The following is a 20,251-nucleotide window of genomic DNA, read 5'->3' as shown; positions in this document are numbered from 1 at the left end:
GATGCAATCCAGCTTCATTGGAGAGGGCGGGCTTTCTGCTGAGATGACTTCTGGAGGATCAGAGGGAGTGAGCTAGACAGCAAGTGAAGGAAAAACGGAGAACGTTTAGGCTGGAAGGAGCCCGGTATGCAGAGGCACAGAGTCACGCCATCGTGGAAGAACTGGAGCTGTAAATGGGGAGAGAAAATGTTCCAGCCTTTTAAGCCTGCCGTGAGATTAAAATCAGATGCTGAAATATAAAAGCCATTTTGTAAACTTTTAAGGAAGTATAATTTTGTTATTGGTTATTGGAGTACATGGTCAATGTCTGGATTATGCTGCAAAATAAAACCTTTCCATGTGGCAACCCACGTTAAGCCACAACACTGTGTATTTATAAGCATGTGCGCCAAGATGTGCCCTCTCTGTCACCTTTGGTTTGAAATGATGCTGGCAGGCCCTATTGGAGTATCCGTCAGAAGCCTGGCATTGTTAATGATAAACACGAAATTTATTTAGTTTCTCTCACAGTTTATTCGCACAGGAGATGAGCAAATTCTTCAAAGTTTAAATCCGAAGAAAAGCCACAGCCAAAAAAAATCAGAAAACCTGAAGTTTTCTCTGCTTTAAAGCAGAGTGTTCAGTATCTAGTGTTCAGGAAGACCCACGTGCTCCGCCTGTAATTTCCTTTTGTTTCCAACACATCTACCATGAGGGTCCCTCTCCTTCCCAGCCCTGTTCTCTGGCTGGTGAGACGACCCCTTGTTGATAGACAGACCCTTTTCTTTATTGCTTCCCTAAGCTGCACATCTGCACTCCACACACTGAGAAATTCTTCCTTATCACACTGGGAGCATGTCAGATAGCACTCTAACTTGTAGAAATCTTCTAAAGCCATAAATTATATTGTTGTTAGTAATAGTATTAGTGATGTCAGTAGTAGTAGAGATCTCTAGTACTCTGGGTACACTAGAATAATATGGTGTTTTATGCATACAGTAGAGAAATTTTCAGGTTAGAATTTTGTTGCTTTGTCGGACAATTGTGGTTCTTTTCTTTTTTTTTCTTTAAAGATTGGCACCTGAGCTAACAACTGTTGCCAATCTTCTTTTCTTTTTTTCCTGCTTTTTCTCCCCAAATCCCTCCAGTACATAGTTGTGTAGTTTTAGTTGTGGGTCCTTCTAGTTGTGGCATGTGGGATGCCACCTCAGCATGGCTTGATGATCGGTGCCATGTCCACGCCCAGGATCCGAACCAGTGAAACCCTGGGCCACTGAAGCAGAGCGTGCAAACTTAACCACTCGGCCACGGGGCCAGCCTCCCTGTGGTTCTTTTTATAAAAGTAGGTTTAGAAGCGACTGTGACATTTTGCTATAATTTATGGTGGACTGATACAATTTATTAAACCTGTATGATCTGGAGTCCTGTATTAAGTAACTTGAAGAGGACATCTTTCAGGGCCAACCCTGTGGCCTAGTGGTTAAGTTTGGTGTGCTCCACTTCGGCAGCCCGGGTTTGGTTCCTGGGCATGAACCCACACCACTTCTCAGCGGCCATGCAATGGTGGTGACCCACATACAAAATGGAGGAAGATTGGCACAGATGTTATCTCAGGGCAAATCTTCCTCAAGCAAAAAGAGGAAGATTGGCACAGATGCTAGCTCAGGGTGAATCTTCCTTAAGCAAAATGAGGAAGATTGATGACGGATGTTAGCTCAGGGCCAATCTTCCTCAGCAAAAAAGAAGAAGAAGAAGAAATATTTCCTCTGTAATTTTCCCTGATATTAGTGTAGGATAAGAGGATAACCTTTATTTTCAAAACTGTAATGAACACTGCCTACTTATAATCACCCATAGATGGTATAATAATAATAATAATATAATAATAATAATCAAAGATATTCCTTTATACTCTTTCAGGCTGACTCTGTAACTGGCTTTGTTGAGCTCCCAAAGGCTCTGGTGGCAAATTGCTCAGATAATGATAGCAGCTCAGACGATGCATATCCTACCTTTTCTCTGGCTTTCTTTTCGTGATGAGGGATCTTCTTTCAGAGTACAAACAAGGCAGGATGAACCTCAGATCTGTCTCTACAGAGTGACTGAGCATAGGTGGCCTAACTCCTTGGCCACTGGTAGAAAGTAGCTTCAATTCACAAGTCCTCATTCACTGGACATTAGTTAAAGGGGTTCTGAAGTCGAGCACTGTCAAGGTCTAAGTCCTCATGAGTCTGGAGCATCCATGCAGCATCCTTTTTTGGATTCAGCCAGGTCTAGCTTTGCTCTGTGCTTCAGATTTTTAACAGTTTCTTAAGTTATCTCAGTCGACACTGATTTTATAAAAGCAGTTATGTTTCAGAAATATCATTACATCAAAAAACAAAGTAGAAAATTTTCTCTTGGGAGTTGGATAGCCCTAAGGTAAGTGTCATGTTCTGCAACCTGAGAGGATTGCTGGGTTGTTTCTTCAGATTAAGTAGAGAGTTACAATAAAAGCAGATTTCCCAAATTGTAGTATCTTTCTTTTTCTGTTCATGTTTTTTTAATGAAAATGATTGTTTAATGTCATTGTAACAGAATCTAAACACAATCATATTTAATAATGCAATGTGTCTGAACATGGGATATATTTTATTCCCAGTGTGGGCACTAGCAGTTGTCCCAAATGTGCTCTCTCCTCTTCTTCCAGAGTCATTGAACCATGATATTTTAGCAGGGGGCTGGGCGGGAGCTGCCATGCATGGGAAAGAGTGCATTTCCCACCTTTCTTGGAGCTCCGATGTAAGCAGAAGTGTCCTGCAGCAGCATCCTAGAACTCCCTGTCAGAGACAACTAGGAGGCCCTGTGTGTCTTCTCTTTCCTGTCGCTAGGAACAGGAGGTGAAGACTAGGTCTGTAGCTGCTGGTTTGGACCGTGAGCTTAAGCAACACACGTAAGGAAGGCACCGCTGAAGAGCCTGAGTCCCTGAGCAGGGCCATTTGTCCTCGCTGGCCTGCCGCACTCCAGGCTCTTTTTATAGGACAGAATCTAACTTTTGTCTTCTAGAAATCACTGTTAATTTGTCTATCTTACTTACAGCTGCATACATCCTCACCATTCTATCCACCACCTCCTCAAGTTTCAACTCAAGTCATGTGTTGTCATTGAGCAGATACGTGTAGATCATCTACTGAGCTAATTGCTGTGCTCTGGAGTTGAATTAGCCATAGTTTTTCCCATGGTACTTCTTGTCTATTCTCTTGTTTCTCCAATCACATTCTGCCCACCTATGCCGGGCTGGTTCAGAAGAATCTCCAGGGGAAGAAATTAAAAATAAAGATGAATTGGTTCTACTTGTATTGATTATCAAACAGTAGTTTAGGGCAGAGCCCAGCAACCTACATTAAATTAAAATAAGTTAGATGAGTACTTTTATTTATTAATTTATTCATTCATTAATATAAAAGGTACTTAAGGTTTATATTTTCCTCTATGCACTTCTTTCACTGTATTCCTAGATTTTAGTACGAAATGGTTTTCTGTTCATTGACTTCCAGATAGTTAGCAATTTTCCTTTTAATTTTGTCTTTGAACAATGACTAGATTTCCATGTTTTTGTCATCTGTTGATTATTTATAATTGTATTGAATTAAGTCCAGATAACATAGCCTGCACTCCCTCTGCTTTTATAATTAATTAAGAGTTTTGGGCTTTTCTCCTTCCAACTACATGATGAATTTTTGTAAATGTTTAATGGACATAAGAAAAAAAAAATCCGTTATTCTACGGATGGAAGATTTTCCATATTTTTTATTAGTTATATATGTTGATTATATTTTTCAATTTCTCCTTGTCTGACTTACTGTTTAGCTTAACAGAAAAAATTGTATTGCCTGGAACTGCCGAGTTCTCAGAGATGTCTCGCATTTCCACTGCAACTGCAGGTTTCTCTAATTCTTCTGCTTCTAACAGTTTTGTAAATTTAGTTTTGTAAATTTAGTTACTCTGTGCTTTACTGCGTACCAATTAATGACAATATATCTTTGCTCTCAGTTGTGACTTTTAACGTTACACAAAGTAATGACCTTCTTTTCCTGTTAATATTTTAAATTGCAAATGTCTTCTTTTTAATTTAATCTTATTGTATATACACATCGTCACTCCTAATTAATTGATTTTAGTTTACATAGTCCCGTTACCGCTTTGTCCGTGCCTTCTTTTCCAGTCTTGGCTTCCAATCTTTTATTGTCATCTTGTTCTAATATATATATTAAATTATATATACATATTTGGTAAACAGCATATAAACTTGTTACTTTTAAATCCAGTCTAATAGACTCTTGTAATGGGAGAATTCAATCTATTCACATTTAGTCTATGATGGATGCAACTGTTTCCGTCTTACCCCATGGTTATTATTTATTTAAAATTATATATTCCTCTTTTCAATATGCTCTATTTTTTTCTCATTTTGTCAAATTTCTGTTCTTTCCACTCTTCCCCCTTTATCTCGTTTTCCTTGCTGTTACTGAAATTGTACCTTTTTCTATTATTTTAATCAGACATTTATGATTCTATTGTTATTTGTAAGCAAAATGTCTCCCATAGAGACACACTCTTTCCACTTCCAACTCTCCTGAAGTTGAAGATTTTAGAGCACTTCCTTCTCTCCTTGCCTTCCTTCCGCTCCCCCGAGGCAGGAAGATTTTCTCCCCCCCTTGTGTCCTACTCCCGCTCCAAATTCCTAGGTTTTGCTAGGATGCTACAAATCCCCTTAGTCTATGTCCTTTTGGTTTTAAGAAACTTTATTTAGTCCTTAAATTGTATGTTACCCAGGTGAACCATCCTTATTCATTAAATGCACATAATTAAGATTGACTGCTCCCCGATTTATGCTTTTCTGTATCTTCTCCAAATCCAAGGCCTTGGATCCAGTTTCTCCCTTGGGTGGTTAGAATATTATGTCAAGTACTTTTGTCCAGCGGGGTTATTTGAACCCTGAGGTTACTGGATGTTTGCATATCACTGGAGGTTTTTCTTTCTCACTGAGATGAATGAGATCTTGGCTGTCACATATTGGGATAGAGACTGTCCTTAGTCAATCCAGGTGCTCGTGCACTGTTTGCAAGCTTTTAGTGTTGGAGATGAGAATCCTGAAGATAAGCTGACCTCCCGTACCTCTCCAGGCTTAGCAATTAGAATTAAATTTGGCCGTTAGTCACAGAAAACCTCCGAAAAGTATGACATGAAGTAGAATTTTATTTCTCTCCCATGTCGAAGCCCAGGGCTATAAATAGTTCAGGTCAGGTAGGTACAACCCTGTGATGTTAGGGATTCAGATTTCTGCTGTTTTGTCGCTTCTGTGTGCTTGACTTTCATTCCAGTCAGCTCGTGGTGCAAGATGGGAGCCAGCAGAAATGTGCCGAAATGAGCAAAATGTGAAGCGCTGTTTCCCTGTAAGGACATTTCTACTTGAAACACACTGGCCAGACCACAGCTGACTGGATAGCTGGGAGGTGCTGTCTGTGTCCTGGGCAGCCATGTGCCTACTGGATAATTTGGGGTTCAGTTACTATGAAAGCAGGGGAGAGTCAGCGTGAGAGAATGAGCAGGCTCGGGCACATTATTCAGAGTTTGTTCCTTCTGTCTGGAAGCCTGTACAATTTTCTTTGTATGTCTGGAGTTTCTTTCCTCATCAATTATACGTATAACTTGGTAACATAGAAAAAAAACAAAACACTTTTAACAACCAGGTGTATAAAATTATACATAATCTCAACAAGCCATTATAGTAATATGCTCAAATTATCCAAATCAAATAGGAAATTTAGAATAAACCGTGAAGCACGTCCAAAAAGAAATTGACAGCCTATCTATAGTACCTGTACTAAATAAATAAAATGTATGTCGCAGGGTCTGGAAAATATGAAAGAAAATTTTAAATGGTCCACAAAAAGAGAAACTAATTCATGTATCCAATGTACCACTTATATTTACCTCCCTTTATATTGTATTTATATTGCCCTCCACACTGATTAAGCTACCGTTGAGTTCTATGCCATTGCATTAGAATTACATCCACTATACAATGATGACGTCGCATATCAAGTTTTATGATTCAGTTGTGTGTATAAACTTTTCTCTTTCATTTTCAATAACTTGCCAGGAACAGCATTGTAGCAATTCTGAAAGCATACTGTTGAAATGAGTAATTGCTATTTGATTTTTCTGTGAGAAAACCAACCTAAAGTAACAATCTTTGTTGATGCTTGCTCAGATCAGGTGGACCAAAACAGCAGGAAGTGCCTCTGACAGATTCCAAGACTCAAGTGTCTTCAACGAGACTTTGAGGATTACAAACATTCAGCGACACCAAGGAGGCCGGTATTACTGTAAAGCAGAGAATGGCTTGGGGTCCCCAGCGATAAAGTCAATCAGAGTGGACGTGTACTGTAAGTAAATTTCTCAGAAAACTATGAGCAAGTCTATCATGGATTTCTTCTGTCCTGCAACTTGAGATCTATTTTTTATTGTTTACCTCTATTGAGAAAATCTTTGGTTTATTCCAAAAAATAAATACTGCTTAGTTGAGAAAGAAAAGTGTATAAAGTAATGATAGCTCATTTAGTGTATTTCCTGAAGAAAGAATCACCATTAGAAACTTTCATAATTTTTATGATAAAATAATACATATTCATTTTAGAATATCTAAGAACTGGATTAATAAGATAGTACACATTACTAAAATTCCACCAATAACTGTTAGTCTTGAATGTAATACTTCTTACCTTTATATAAGTTTATAAGGGTATGTTTATCTTTGCATAAAAGATCATACTGTACGTACTGTAACTTGTTTCACTAACTACCCATGTGAGATTTCAGCTATTCTTATTTTTTAAATGCACATCATATAAGTGAAGCTATTTGAATTGGCTTGTGAAAGACCAAACTCTCTGTGGAGAGTCTGTTTTTGGTCCAACTCTGTTGAACGTAATCAGTACCTTGGGCAATGCTGTGCACCCCGGAAGGAAAGTGTTTGTTGATTTATTTTTGTCCTTAGTCTCATTTTCCCACGTGTTGCTGTTAGCACATACATTTAAAATCCTCTTAGTCCCCTTACTTTCTTCTCCACCAAGACAAATTAGGGGCCTACATTCCATTTGGTCTTTTGAACAGGCTTATCTATCACCCCAGTTGTCTTTTTTGGGAACTTGCATTTATATGTTAACTCTCTAGTGTTAGGATAAAAGGATTTTTTTTCTGTTCTTAAAGTTTTTCAGACATAAGGAACAGGTGAAGAGTTCCTGTTTTTCTATCTATTTTTCTTTCTCCCCTCTTTCCTTCTCTTTCAGTGTAGGAGGAGCATCGCATAGATAGGAAGGTGATTGGAATTATATGTGATCTATTTATCAGATCTGCGCTGAATCTCATGTAATTATGCAGGTGACTGAGAACTGGGTCACACGGCTGCATTTGCGAGTCACCTTCCACATTCAGGCACTTGCTCCCTTCCTGGAAAGGATGAGAGAGAAGTCCATATCCATTCCCTCTAGCATTTTCTAGCCCGTAGGCATCCCTTGGCATAACTCAGGCCCCTGCATCCCACAGGCTGCTCTCTCCCTGTCTGTGTTGTTGCACAGATCGGCCTTACCCCTACACTTCCCAGGCACAGGGTACCCTCTGGCCTGCCTTGTCCTGATCAAATATTTCCAATTACATATACTTTTTTCCCAAAAAAACTCCTATTTTTGGTATTTTTGTTCATACATAATTTTAAATTAAACTTAATTTAAATGAATTAAACACTTCTATAATATAACTTTCTAGAGTACATACCTGTGCTTTTTTGGTTATTATAGTTTTGGTGATGAAGTTTTAAAATTTTCAAGTTCAGCTTAAACACAATTCTAAATACTTCTACTAAAAATTTTCAACTTCAGCTTAAACAATTCTAAAATCTAAAAAGTTCTGGAAATAGAATGGGTGTGTTTTGCTTTGTTTTGTTGGGTTTTATTGGTAACTTTTTTCAGCAAAACCTGATGTGAACTAGTTTGGTGGCATCATCTGAGGTGAAAAGACTTGAATAGAAAAATAGAAAAATATTTACCCTATTTTGTATGAAGAATCCTGTGTTTTCCTCAGGATATAACAGGTTTGAGTACACAGCATCGCCACCGAGCCTGCTGGGTGTGTTATGTCATACATGGTATATGGACTCTGTAATCTTTCTGAAACCGGAAACATTCTGAAAAACAGTCCCCAAGGGTTTTAAATAAGAGATGGTGACTTGCATTGCCACCGCGATAGGTTTGATAGTAATCGTTTTAAAAAAAAAATGTATTGCTGAGTTAAAAATCAAACACAAAGGGGGAAATGACATTTTTCAGGACTTCAAAAAATCTTCTTCTCTCCTCCTCTTGCTCCCCAGCCTTTGCAGTGCTCTGTTGCATTAGAGCCATGCTTTTCTATCTGTTCGTATCTCTTGCTGTCCACGCTCACGCGTGCCCCAGCATTGTAGTTCTGCACACTTTGATGGAAATGATAGTTCTGCTCCCTCCAGCTTCCCCAAGCCCTGTTAGTCTCCTAAGGCTTGTGTCGCCTTCACACAGCCGTGCATGAAGTCGTGAGCTCTGCTCCCTTCTTCTTCTGTGACTTCCTTTGGGATTCTTCCCACACAACTTGGACTTGACAAGTACCTCGTTCTGTGCTGTTTAAGTGAACGGTCACTGTGATGCATACCATAGTGAAGTACTCTTTTCAGTACTTTTTTGGTGGTCAGGACTTATTAGAAGGCTGTCCAAAATTATAACACTTGAGAAAATAACATGGTAGTTTATAGACTCTATGAATAAATGTGACATTTCTCTAATATACATTTTCCAGGGAATGCCTTACCTTCAGCTCCAGAGAAGATCTTTCTTATGAGGATCTAGACACACATTTTAAGTAGTTGTGCCTATCCTTAAAGGTTTGGATAAATAAATTTCATCAGATAGTATATTTTTGAACATGTTTTAACTGATAGGAATATTTCACAGTGGAGACAAGCGGGCCTACTTGAGCAATCCATGTGTTCCAGATGTAGCCTGATTGAAGATGACAGTTTTTAGATTCAAGTATGTTTTCTCTACGTGAATCTTTGTCATTTAAAACTGGTTCTCTCATTGTTGATAAGAACATGACTCGCACATTAATGCTGTGTTTAAGTTCGGCAACCTTGTTGTCTAACTTTGGATTGCGGTCTTAAGCTTCATCTGTGCTTGCCTTCTTATTTGTTATTGGACTGCTTGAATGAATAGATATTCATTTTTATAGACCACAAATAAGTGAGCAACTGTATTTCAGGTACTTCTGCCTTAACTATTTTAGAAAGTGTTAAAAAACGATAGGAGCAATTTTTCTGTTTGGAGCAAAATCCACACCAAAACACTTGCAATGGAGATTTCCGTTTCCTTTTGAAACTGGTTCCACAGGTGGAACTTTCGTCCACATCAGTAGAACTTGAAACACATGATGGGCATAGAATACAAAATACAAAACAATATGCAGGTCAGGATTATATTTGCAACAGCAAACCGAGGCACACTGTGGCTTGGATTTAACAAAAATCCTAATAAATAGCATTAGAATGTAGTCTTGAATCCCTTGTGATAGGTCATCTCTAAAAAGTGTCCCATAAAGTGTTAATTTTGTGGCCATCAGTAGTCTTGGTGAGTTTTCATAATAGTGAAATATCTCTCTCATTAAACTCCATGTTCTCATCGTAAGTTTCTAGGCTTTAGAGCTGATACCTGCCTAAAATAAAATGGACGGCTAACTCCTTATTATTTAGATGACAAAATTTAGTTTCAGAAGAGGAACCTGCTAAAATGCTGATTGATATAAAATGAGGGGATTTTTATTAGATAGATATTTTGAAACATTTGTGACACTATATTAATATTTTGATCTATTTAGTAAAATTTATTAATCTGAACTAGCAGTTTCTTTGCACATAATTTTCTAAAATTTCTTGTAGTAGAAAAATTGGACTATGTAGGTTTTATAAAACAACTACCAGTTTGGGTTTTTGTACTATTTCAATCAAGAATGCAATTTGCTCTGTGATACTATTTTGAGAAAATATAACTATGTTCTTCAATTTATATAATCTATCATTTTATTTGTTAAGAATTATAAAAGCATTCCAAGAGTTCTGGGAAGTATAATTCCTTAATAAAAGTGTATTTATAAACTGGCAGATTTCATAACCACATAATGTTTTTTTCCTAAAATCTGACCTAGTCACTATGCAAATATTTCTGATCAAAAGCTAATTAACTACAATTCTTCTTTTGCTGAGAAATAGCTTCTGAGAGTCTGAAAGCTAGCAGCTATGTGTTTAAGAGAAACAAGTCGAATTAGTTCTACTTAAACCTGATGTTTTAAACATGTGCGTTCTTCATGTCTTCTCCCTGAAACCGTGCTCAAACAGTAGTAAAGAAAACAATAGTAACAACACCACCAACAAAAACACCTATCAAGAAGCTTAGAGAAAATGGGACAGGAGATGACAGAAAAACAATTTTGAAGGAAAAGATTCAGATCAGGCAATGACTACTGCTCAGCCTACTAAGAAAAGGTTAAATCAAAGCTGTCAGTGTGGAAGACAGAACTAGGCTTACGCACGCTCTAGAATCCTTCAAAAGCTCAGGAATCGGAGACACTACTTGGCTTTTAGAGTGAGAGTGTAATTTAGTCTAAAAACAGAAGAGCTGGTTGAAAGTCTTCTAGATAAGAAGAGTTACACACCCAGATCTCTTGCCACATTCACACAATTCAGTGCCTAACCACTTCCCTTCCCCCACCAGTCCATCCCTATAGACAACTAGAAATTTATTTTTGTGACATGGTAAACCAAAGAAACTTTCAGCTAAGAAACCTGGAATCATCAAAAACAAGAGGCAACATACTGTTGTTAAATCAGGGCTATTAAGTGGAAGTTTACATACTCATCACAGTCCCTTCTCGCCTTTGGTTTTGGAATGCCTTCCTGGCAGAATATTGGAGAATTCCTGTCTGTGAAAACTGATGAACTCTGGAAAAAGGGCTACAGATCCTGACAAGTGGGGGCCTTGGTGAAAGAGCCCAGCTAATGCACTCACAATGAAGCCTACTATTGATCAGCAGAGCTACCAATACGCTATTTTCCAGCTGATTCCTAGCTGTGCGTATACTACCAGATAACCGGATGTTGAGACAGTCTTCTAACAAAACGAGAGAAACCAAGACAAAGAAATGGGAGAAAGAATTCAGGAAACAAGGATAATTCAGGGGGTCAAAATATAAAATAAAACACAAATATTGATATTTTTAATTGGTATTCTCAGACAAAACAGAGAAAATACTGAATTCATATGACAAGGACAGGAAAATGAAAACAAGGACTTTTCAGAGAAGTCTTAGAATATTAAAAATGATAACATAAAAATGAATATAAGGGATAAAAGATAAATTTGAAGAGAACTTAGAGAGAGTAAAACAAAATTTAACAAGCAAAGGGACGGAGTAAGAAGGCTAAGAGAAGAAAATTAGAGAACTAGTCCAGCTGATCTAACATTTGAATGAGAATTCCAAACAGAGAAAACAGAGGTGAAGGAATTATTTTTCTTAAACTTAAGAAAATTCCCCATCATAGCTGGGCATATGTTTTCGATTAGAAAGGTCCCACTGGGTGTCTAGCACAATGGAGTAAACAAAATCCACACCAAAACACATCAACATGCAATTCAAAACAATATGAGCAAAATGAAGATCTTACATTTCCAGAGTTTTTCTCTTTTGCTAAAATAGTCACACATAAAGAACCAGGAATCAGAATGGCACAGGTCTTCTCCCTAGAATTAGGATGCTGTAAGACAACTGAGTAAAGCTTTTGAAATTCTGAAGGAAAATTATTTCCAAACTAGAATTTTCTACATAGCCAGACTTTTTTTTTCAAACATCGAAGAAGGAAGACATTTTTAGACCTATAAGATTTCCAAATCTTTTCTGCTATGTTCCCTTTCTCAGGACACTACTTTTACATATATTCCACCAAGACCAGAAATTAATAAAGAGGAAGAGGTATAATAATAATAATAATAATGAATAAGGGAGATTGTGTATAGGAGAATATAGAAGGGAACACCAGGATGAGAATGCAGCAAGACGGCATGCTGGCAGCTGCTCATTGGGCCTCAAGAGCAGCCAAGACAGACAGAAGCTGTGAGGAAGGGGCTTCACGAAGGATGCTTTCAAGAAAGAGATGCAACTTGTGGGTCACCTGTTGTTTTAGAGAGGAATTTTACACCTCTTATGGAAAGCTTAATTATAATGTATTAATAATAGATGCATACAAAATTCAGGAAACAAAATGTGGATGTTATGAACAGAAGGCAAAGAAAAAGTTGTATGAAATGAAAAGTAATTGAAATACATTGCAAGATTCAGCTGTGAAAGATACTTGCAAAGTCAATAATAACAGCAGCATTTGACTTAAGCAAAAGTGTGATATGGATATAAGGAGAATGGGACAGGGTTAATATAATGGAACTAATGACCTCCCTTCAACAGGAAGAAATAAGTAAGACAATGTGAAAATGTAGGGAAAAAAAAATCTATAAATAGCAGTTAAACATTTAGAAATATGGAGGCAAAACCAAGCGTGGTTAAGAGATGCATTAGAAAAGATTACCTCTGGCTATTAGAAATACTTGAGGTTGTGTTTTGTATAATTATTTGGCTTTCTAAACTATGTTTATGTATAATTTGATATTTTAATTCATAAAATATAGATTTGAAAATTTTGCCTTGGAGCTCCTGTTATTAAGCTCCTAAAAATCAAAACTAACTTCATTCCAAATTTTATCGGAAGATGATTGTCAATTCTAAATCTTAAGATAGATTTATATTCACACCTTTCTTTAATTCTTCATAAGAATTGATATTCCTTCATATTAGATACCAGATAAAGTTGACTGAAACTTATAAGGATAGGCAATAGCATAGGGAACATTGGTGCCGTGTTCTAACTAGTTTTTTCACCCAAAACTTGATAGAATAAAACTCTCAGGTTAATCTTCACTGCCATTTGTTTATATGTTGTTTAGGATGAAACATTGAAAAAATAAGTTTTCACTCTTCTTCATTCATTCAGCAAATTTTTAGGTGGCTATTCAAAATATAGTTCCATTAAATTTTGTGAGGCTGAAAAGGAATTTATTATACAATTTGCACCTTCATTGAGTTTAAACTACTTAAAGAGACATGAAATATTTAATTCATTGAAATGGAATATACGTGTTAAGCAATAAGGTAAATGACCTAAGTGATGCCACATAAGAGGAATGATGTGTCAAATGGCACAGAAAATGTAGTGCATGAGAGGAAACTGTGGCCTTTTGTCATTAAAAAAGCAGAGTTTCCCTTGTAGTCTGAAGGGTGCGATTTAAGTGACATTGGCGTTTCCACATGTCTTTTGGCAGTTTTTGTCCTGAACTCTCTTTTTCAAGGATGTTTGTGTAGCAAACAGACTTGGATATTAGAGACAGTGTCTGCCTCCAGGGCAGAAGGCGGGTTTGTTTCTGACCAGGTAATAAAGGTAATGTCTCCCTCAAGACAAGGGCAAAGATTGGACAAGTTTGCTAGCAGACAACCCTTTAAGATTGGAAGTTTCCTAAGCTCAGGATTCCTTAGGTGTGTCACAAATGACTGTGTGTATAGCATTCACGTGGGTTGCTGCTACATCAGCTCCGTGGAACTTGAGGGAGAAGGAGAACTTATGAAAATGTGAGGTGCACACCTCCATCTGAGACGTAAGTAATAAAGTCCTTTGTCTCTGACCCAGGAGTCTCATGTCTTCTGCCTGCATACGTGAAACTGTGGAAAGCCAACGTGTTAGCCAACACATAGGGGAAATATCAGACCCTTCAGAATTCCTGACACAGTAGAGTTTAAATAAGTATGGGGGAAGGCCAAAAGTTTTCCATAATGAGTGAGCACTTTGGTTTAAGGCACAGAAGAGAGAGGAAGTGAATGTAATTTGGAGGATTAGTGACTAAAGTGGTGGGTTTAGAGGAGAAATGAGAGCTTAATTTGAAAGATGCGCTGTCAGATTGGGTTGAAATTTTACTGCCAGTGTTTTCAAACCAGGGAATGATTATCTGTCATTTATGTAAGATATAAAATAAAGAAATTATAATTTTAGGACGTCAGAAGTACTGATGAAAGTTGTCATTCTCTTAATGCTAATACTGCTTCATTTGCTTTCTTTAAGAAGCAATGGCCCCTCACCAGCAGCCCCTAGATCATCTTTGGAGGAAAAGAGTGTGTTCTACATAAAAATATGTTGGTTCACAGAATTTAAAGTTCTCATACTTGAATATATTTGTTACCTTGAGATTCTTGAGAGCGTTTAAACAATATTCTGAGGATGTGTTTCCCTGCTTCTTCCACTTATTCTCAGCCGTGAGTGTATTGCTCACAGAGTAATAGAGGTCATACAACTTTAAAGGTTAGGGTTTGATTAAAACTTATTTTTAATTCAAAAAGAAATTAGATTCAGAAGCATTAGCTTAATAAGTTCTCATGTGTGCAGCATTGTTCACACATGAGACAAATCTTTTCCAATATCCATTAAACATTTTGTAAGCCTTCTTATTTCTGAAACATATTCCCCACTTTAATTTCACTTAGGTAGATGGCTGCATTTCATTATATTCAGAACCCGACCGTGATTTTTTTTTTTTGTCCTGTCTGTTAGATTTATTTATTACATTTTCACCTGAGATATTAGAGGGAGATTAGGGTGACATGTTATTAATTTATTCCCCAAATACAATTTACCTGTGTTAGAAAGAAGAATTATAAACTGCACGGTTAAAAATGATTGACAGTGAGTTGTTCGAGTTCATTTTTGCTAGACCCATCAACGTGCCTTCCGGATAAGAGAGTTTAGAAAAAGGACTAGGATGACTAGTGGAATTCTGGTAGCGAGGCGAGCCCTGGAAGAAAACTAAGTCTCATCAGGCGTCATTTTCTCACCCGCCTCTACTCCTCCCAAAACATCAGCCTTGAATTTGGTAGGTCTTAATAATGTTTGATGGGGTCATTACAATGCTTATTAAAAATGGGTGGCTGTCATGGTAATTACACTATTAATAAATGTCAAGGCAGAATTTTGCAGTGTTGTGTATGCTGCAGATGGAGGGTGCTTGCTTATCAGACTTATTTACTCATGGGGCACATGACCAATCTAATTCCCAAATAGTGTTAGAATTACTAAAGGAAGACCTTAGTAAAAACAAAGAAATCCTTCAACGAAAATTACAGTGAGCACACAGAGACTCCTCCCAGGTCACAGACCCTGTCCGTATCCTGTTGAGAATGCTGGAATTCCTGTAATCTTAGATATGAACAAGCAGATTAAGATATTTATTACATTCCTTTAAGCTCACCTAGTATCTTCTGCTCAGAGTCTTAGGTAAAGTTACTTAGTTCTGCTAATGTGTTTTCACTAACAAGCCTTTTGCTATTTTTTAAGTGCTTGTCCAATTTTTTGTGCAACATTTGTAGATTTTTTAAAAAATTTCATTGGCTTTGCTATAACTTTTTGATATAAGCATATATCTACTCTTTCTCCCATGTCTTCCGTGTGGCCATTGTGAATATTCATACAGAGGCCTTTTGATTCCTTCCACCTTTTTCACAGATTCATTATTTCCACTTAATTTATTGTGCTTTATATGAGGTACTTTCCAAACATTTTACCTTCCAGTGGACTATTTGAACATGCTTAATTTTGTCAGTATTTCCCCAAAAGCTTTAGTAAAGCTAATCTACAGCTTTCCTGTAGATACGAGCTGATCTGCACAGTCTAAATTGGAAGGGTTTTTTTTATGTTTTTTTTAATTGAGTTCATAATAGTTTACATCGATGTGAGATTTCAGTTGTACATTATTTCTTGTCTTTCAGCACATAGGTGCTCCCCTTCACCCCCTGTGCCCACCCCCCAACCCCCTTTGCCTGGTAACCACTGAACTATTTTCTTTGTCCATGTGAAATCATCTGGTGTTTGTCTTTTTCAGTCTGGCTTATTTTACTAAGCGTAATTCCCTCCAGGACCATCCATGTTATTGCAAATGGGATGAATTTGTCTTTTTTATGGCTGAGTAGTATTCCATTGTATATATATATATATATATATATATATACACACACACACACCACATCTTCTTTATCTAATCATTAGTTCATGGGCACTTGGATAGTTTCCATGTCTTGGCTATTGTGAATAGTGCTGCAATGAACATAGGCGTGCATATGTTACTTTGGATTGCTGATTTCAAGTTGTTTGTGTAGATACCCCATAGTGGAATAGCTGGGTTGTATCATAGTTCTATTTTTAATTTTTGAGGAATCTCCATACTGTTTTACAAAGTGGCTGTACCAGTTTGCATTCACCAGCAGTGTATGAGGGTTCCCTTTTCTCCACACCCTCTCCAACATTTGTTATTTTTAGTCTTAGTCATTATAGCCATTTTAACAGGCATGAGGTTGTATCTTAGTGTAGCTTTGATTTGCATTTCCCTGATTATTAGTGATGTTGAACATCTTTTCATGTGTTTATTGGCCATCTGTATATCTTCTTTAGAAAACTGTTCATATCCACTGCCCATTTTTTGATCAGGTTGTTTGTTTTTTTATTGTTCAGTTGTGTGACTTCCTTATATATTATGGAGATTAGCCCCTTGTCAGATATATGATTTGCAGATATTTTCTCCCAATTTTGGAGTTGTCTCTTTGATTTGATTCTGGTTTCCTTTGCCTTGCAGAAGCTCTTTAGTCTGATGAACTCCCACTTGTTTATTTTTTCTTTTGTTTCCCTTGTCTGAGAAGACATGGTATTCAAAAAGATCCTTTTTAGTTCGATGTCAAAGAGTGCATTACCTATATTATCTTCCAAGAGTTTTATTGGTTTCAGGACTTATCTTCAAGTCTTTGATCCATTTGGAGTGTATTTTTGTGTATGGCGTGAGATAATGGTATACCATCATTCTTTTGCATGTGGCTGTCCAGTTTTCCCAACATCACTTATTGAAGAGACTATCTTTACCCCATTGTATGTTCTTACCACCTTTGTCAAAGATTAGCTGTCTGTAGATGTGTGGTTTTATTTCTGGGCTTTAGTTCTATTCTGTTGATCTGTGTGCCTGTTTTTGTACCAGTACCATGCCATTTTGATCACTGTGGCTTTGTACTACATTTTGAAGTCAGGGATTGTGATACCTCCAGCTTTGTTCTTGTTTCTCAGGATTGCCTTAGCAATTTTGGGTCTTTGGTTGCCCCATATGAATTTTATTTATTCTATTTCTGTGAAGAACGTCATTGGGATTCTGATTGGGATTGCATTGAATCTGTAGATTGCCTTGGGTAGTATGGACATTTTAACTATGTTTATTCTTCTAATCCATGTGCATGGAATCTCTTTCCATCTCTTTATTTCATTATCAATTTCTCTATGTAATGTGTTATAGTTTTCGTTGTATAAGTCTTTCACCTCCTTAGTTAAATTTATTCCTAGGTACTTTATTCTTTAGTTGCAATTGAAAATGGAATTGTATTCTTGATTTCTCTTTCTGTAAGTTCCTTATTGGAGTATAGAAAAGTAACTGATTTCTGTAAGTTGATTTTGTACCTTGCGACTTTACCGTAGTTGTTAATAATTTCTATTAGTTTTCCTATGGATTCTTTGGGGTTTTCTATATATAAGATCATGTCATCTGCAAACAGTGAGAGTTTCACTTCTTCACTCCCTATTTGGATTCCTTTTATTCCTTTCTCTTGCCTAACTGATCTGGCTGAAACCTCCAGTACTCTGTTGAATAAAAGTGGTGATAGTGGGCATCCTTGTCTTGTTTCTGTTCTCAGGGGGATGGCGCTCAATTTCTGCCAATTGAGTGTGATGTTGGCTGTGGGTTTGTCATATATGGCCTTTATTATGTTGAGGTAGTTTCCTTCTATTCCCATTTTGTTAAGAGTTTTTATCATAAATGGCTGCTGGATCTTGTCAAATGCTTTATCTGCATCTATTGAGATGATCATAATGGTTTTTATTCCTCAATTTGTTTATGTGGTGTATCATGCTGATTGATTTGAAAATGTTGAACCATCCCTGTGTCCCTGGTATAAATCCCACTTGATAATGATGTATGATCGTTTTGATGTATGGCTGAATTTAGGTTGCCAAAGTTTTGTTGAGGAATTTTGCATCTAAGTTCATCAACCATATTAGCCTGTAGTTTTCCTTTTTTTGTTCTGTCCTTGTCAGGCTTTGGTATCAGAGTGATGTTGGCCTTGTAGAATGTGTTAGGAAGTGTTCCATCTTCCCTAAATTTTTGGAATAGCTTGAGAAGGATAGGTTTTAAATACTTTCTGAAAGTTTGGTAGAATTCCCTAGGGAAGCCATCTGGTCCTGGGGTTTTATTCTTTGGGATGCTTTTGATTGCTGCTTCAATCTCCTTCCTTGTGATTGGTCTATTCAGATTGTCTTTTTCTTCTTGATTCAGTTTTTGGAAGTTGTAAGAGTCTGAGAATTTATCCATTTCCTCTAGATTATCCATTTTGTTGGCATATAATTTTTCATAGTTCTCTTATAATCTGCTGTATTTCTGTGTCATGTATTTTTATTTCATTTCTGATTTTATTTATCTGAGACTTCTCTCTTTTTTTCTTTCAAAGTCTGGCTTGGGGTTCGTCACTTTTATTTATCTTCTCAAAGAACCAGCTCTTTGTTTCATTGATCCTTTCTACTGCCTTTTTTGTTTCAATAGCATTTATTTCTGCTCTGATTTTTATTATTTCTCTCCTGCTGACTTTGGACTTTGGTTTTTCTTCTTTTTCTACTTCTCTTAAATGCGGTTTGAGACTGCTTATTTAGGGTTTTTTTGGTTTGTTAAGGTGAGCCTGTATTGTGATGAATTTCCCTCTTAATATGGCTTTTGCTACATCCCATATGAGTTGGTATAGTAAGTTATCACTTTCATTTGTCTCTAGATATTTTTTGATTTCTCCTTTAATTTCATCAATGATGCATTGCTTGTTCAATAGCATATTGTTTAGGCTCCACATCTTTGTCCTGTTCTCACCATTTTTCTTTTAATTAATTTCCAGCTTTATAGCATTATGATCGGAAAAGATGCTAGTTATTATTTCAATTTTCTTAAATTTATGGAGGCTTGCTTTGTTTCCCAACATATGGTCTATCCTTGAGGACGTTCTGTGAGCACTTGAGAAGAATGTGTATTCTGCTGTTTTTGGATGGGGTGTTCTATATATGTCTATTAAGTCCAACTGGTTTAGCTTTTCATTTAATTCCACTGTTTTCTTGTTTCTGTCTGGGTGATCTGTTCATTAATGTGAGTGGAGTCTTCAGGTCCCATACTATTATTGTGTTATAATTAATATATTCCTTTAGGTCTGTTAATAGTTACTTTATGAACTTTGGTGCTCCTTTGTTGGGTGCATAGATATTTATAATCATTTCTTCTCGATGGAGTGTCCCTTTGATCATTATATACTGCCCCTCTTTGTCTCTCTTCACTTGTCTTATCTTGAAATCTACTTTGTCTGATATAAGTATTGCAATACTAGCTTTCTTTTGTTTGCCATTAGCTTGGAGTATCATCTTCCACCCCTTCACTCTGAGCCTGTGTTTGTCATTGGAGCTGATACATGTTTCTGGAGGCAGCGTATTGCTGGATCTTGTTCTTTAATCCATCTCACCACTCTGTGTCTTTTTATTGGAGAGTTCAATCCATTTACATTTAGGGTGATTATTGATGTATGAGGGCTTAGTGCTGTCATTCTATCACTGGTTTTCCAGTTTTCCTGCATTTCCTTTGTTTCTCGTCCTGTGTGTTTTGGTCCACCCATTGAAATATGTAGTTTTTTAATGATGTGTTTCTTTGTTTACTCCTTTTTTATTCTTTGTGTCTTTGTTTTGCTTTTGTGTTTAGTGGTTACCCTGAAGTTTGTATTCAGAATCTCGTGTATAACCTAGTCCATTTTCTGAGGGCCTCTTATTTCCTTAGTCTAAACCGGTTCAGTCCCTTTCCTCCTCCCCTCCTAAGTTGTTTTTCTCGTGTCTTATTCCATCTTGTGTTGTGAATTTGTGGTTAAAATGACAGAAGTGTCTTTGGTTTTGATGTTTTCCTTCCCTCTAGCTTAACACTATAGTTGAATATTTGCTATCTTATTCTGGTTCTGTCTA

At 37.0% G+C, this 20,251-nt stretch overlaps 1 protein-coding gene across 6 annotated transcripts in view; it reads left to right on the top strand.

Annotated features, from left to right (window-relative positions):
• MDGA2 (MAM domain containing glycosylphosphatidylinositol anchor 2) overlaps nt 1-20,251 on the top strand; it is a 782,115-nt gene that overhangs the window by 405,864 nt on the left and 356,000 nt on the right. For 3 of the 6 annotated variants that reach the window (XM_023624618.2, XM_070275000.1, XM_070275003.1), the window contains exon 3: nt 6,236-6,410. In XM_023624618.2, coding sequence (XP_023480386.1) covers nt 6,236-6,410 — 175 coding nt within the window. Of the gene's footprint in view, nt 1-6,235; nt 6,411-13,735; nt 13,797-20,251 lie in introns of those variants that run through there. The other 3 variants (XM_070275008.1, XM_070275016.1, XM_070275024.1) reach the window with 2 other exon arrangements.

The sequence above is a fragment of the Equus caballus genome, chromosome 1 (genome assembly GCF_041296265.1).
Source record: "Equus caballus isolate H_3958 breed thoroughbred chromosome 1, TB-T2T, whole genome shotgun sequence".
In the NCBI taxonomy this organism is placed as follows: domain Eukaryota; kingdom Metazoa; phylum Chordata; class Mammalia; order Perissodactyla; family Equidae; genus Equus; species Equus caballus.
This window is presented reverse-complemented; position numbering and strand designations above follow the sequence as displayed.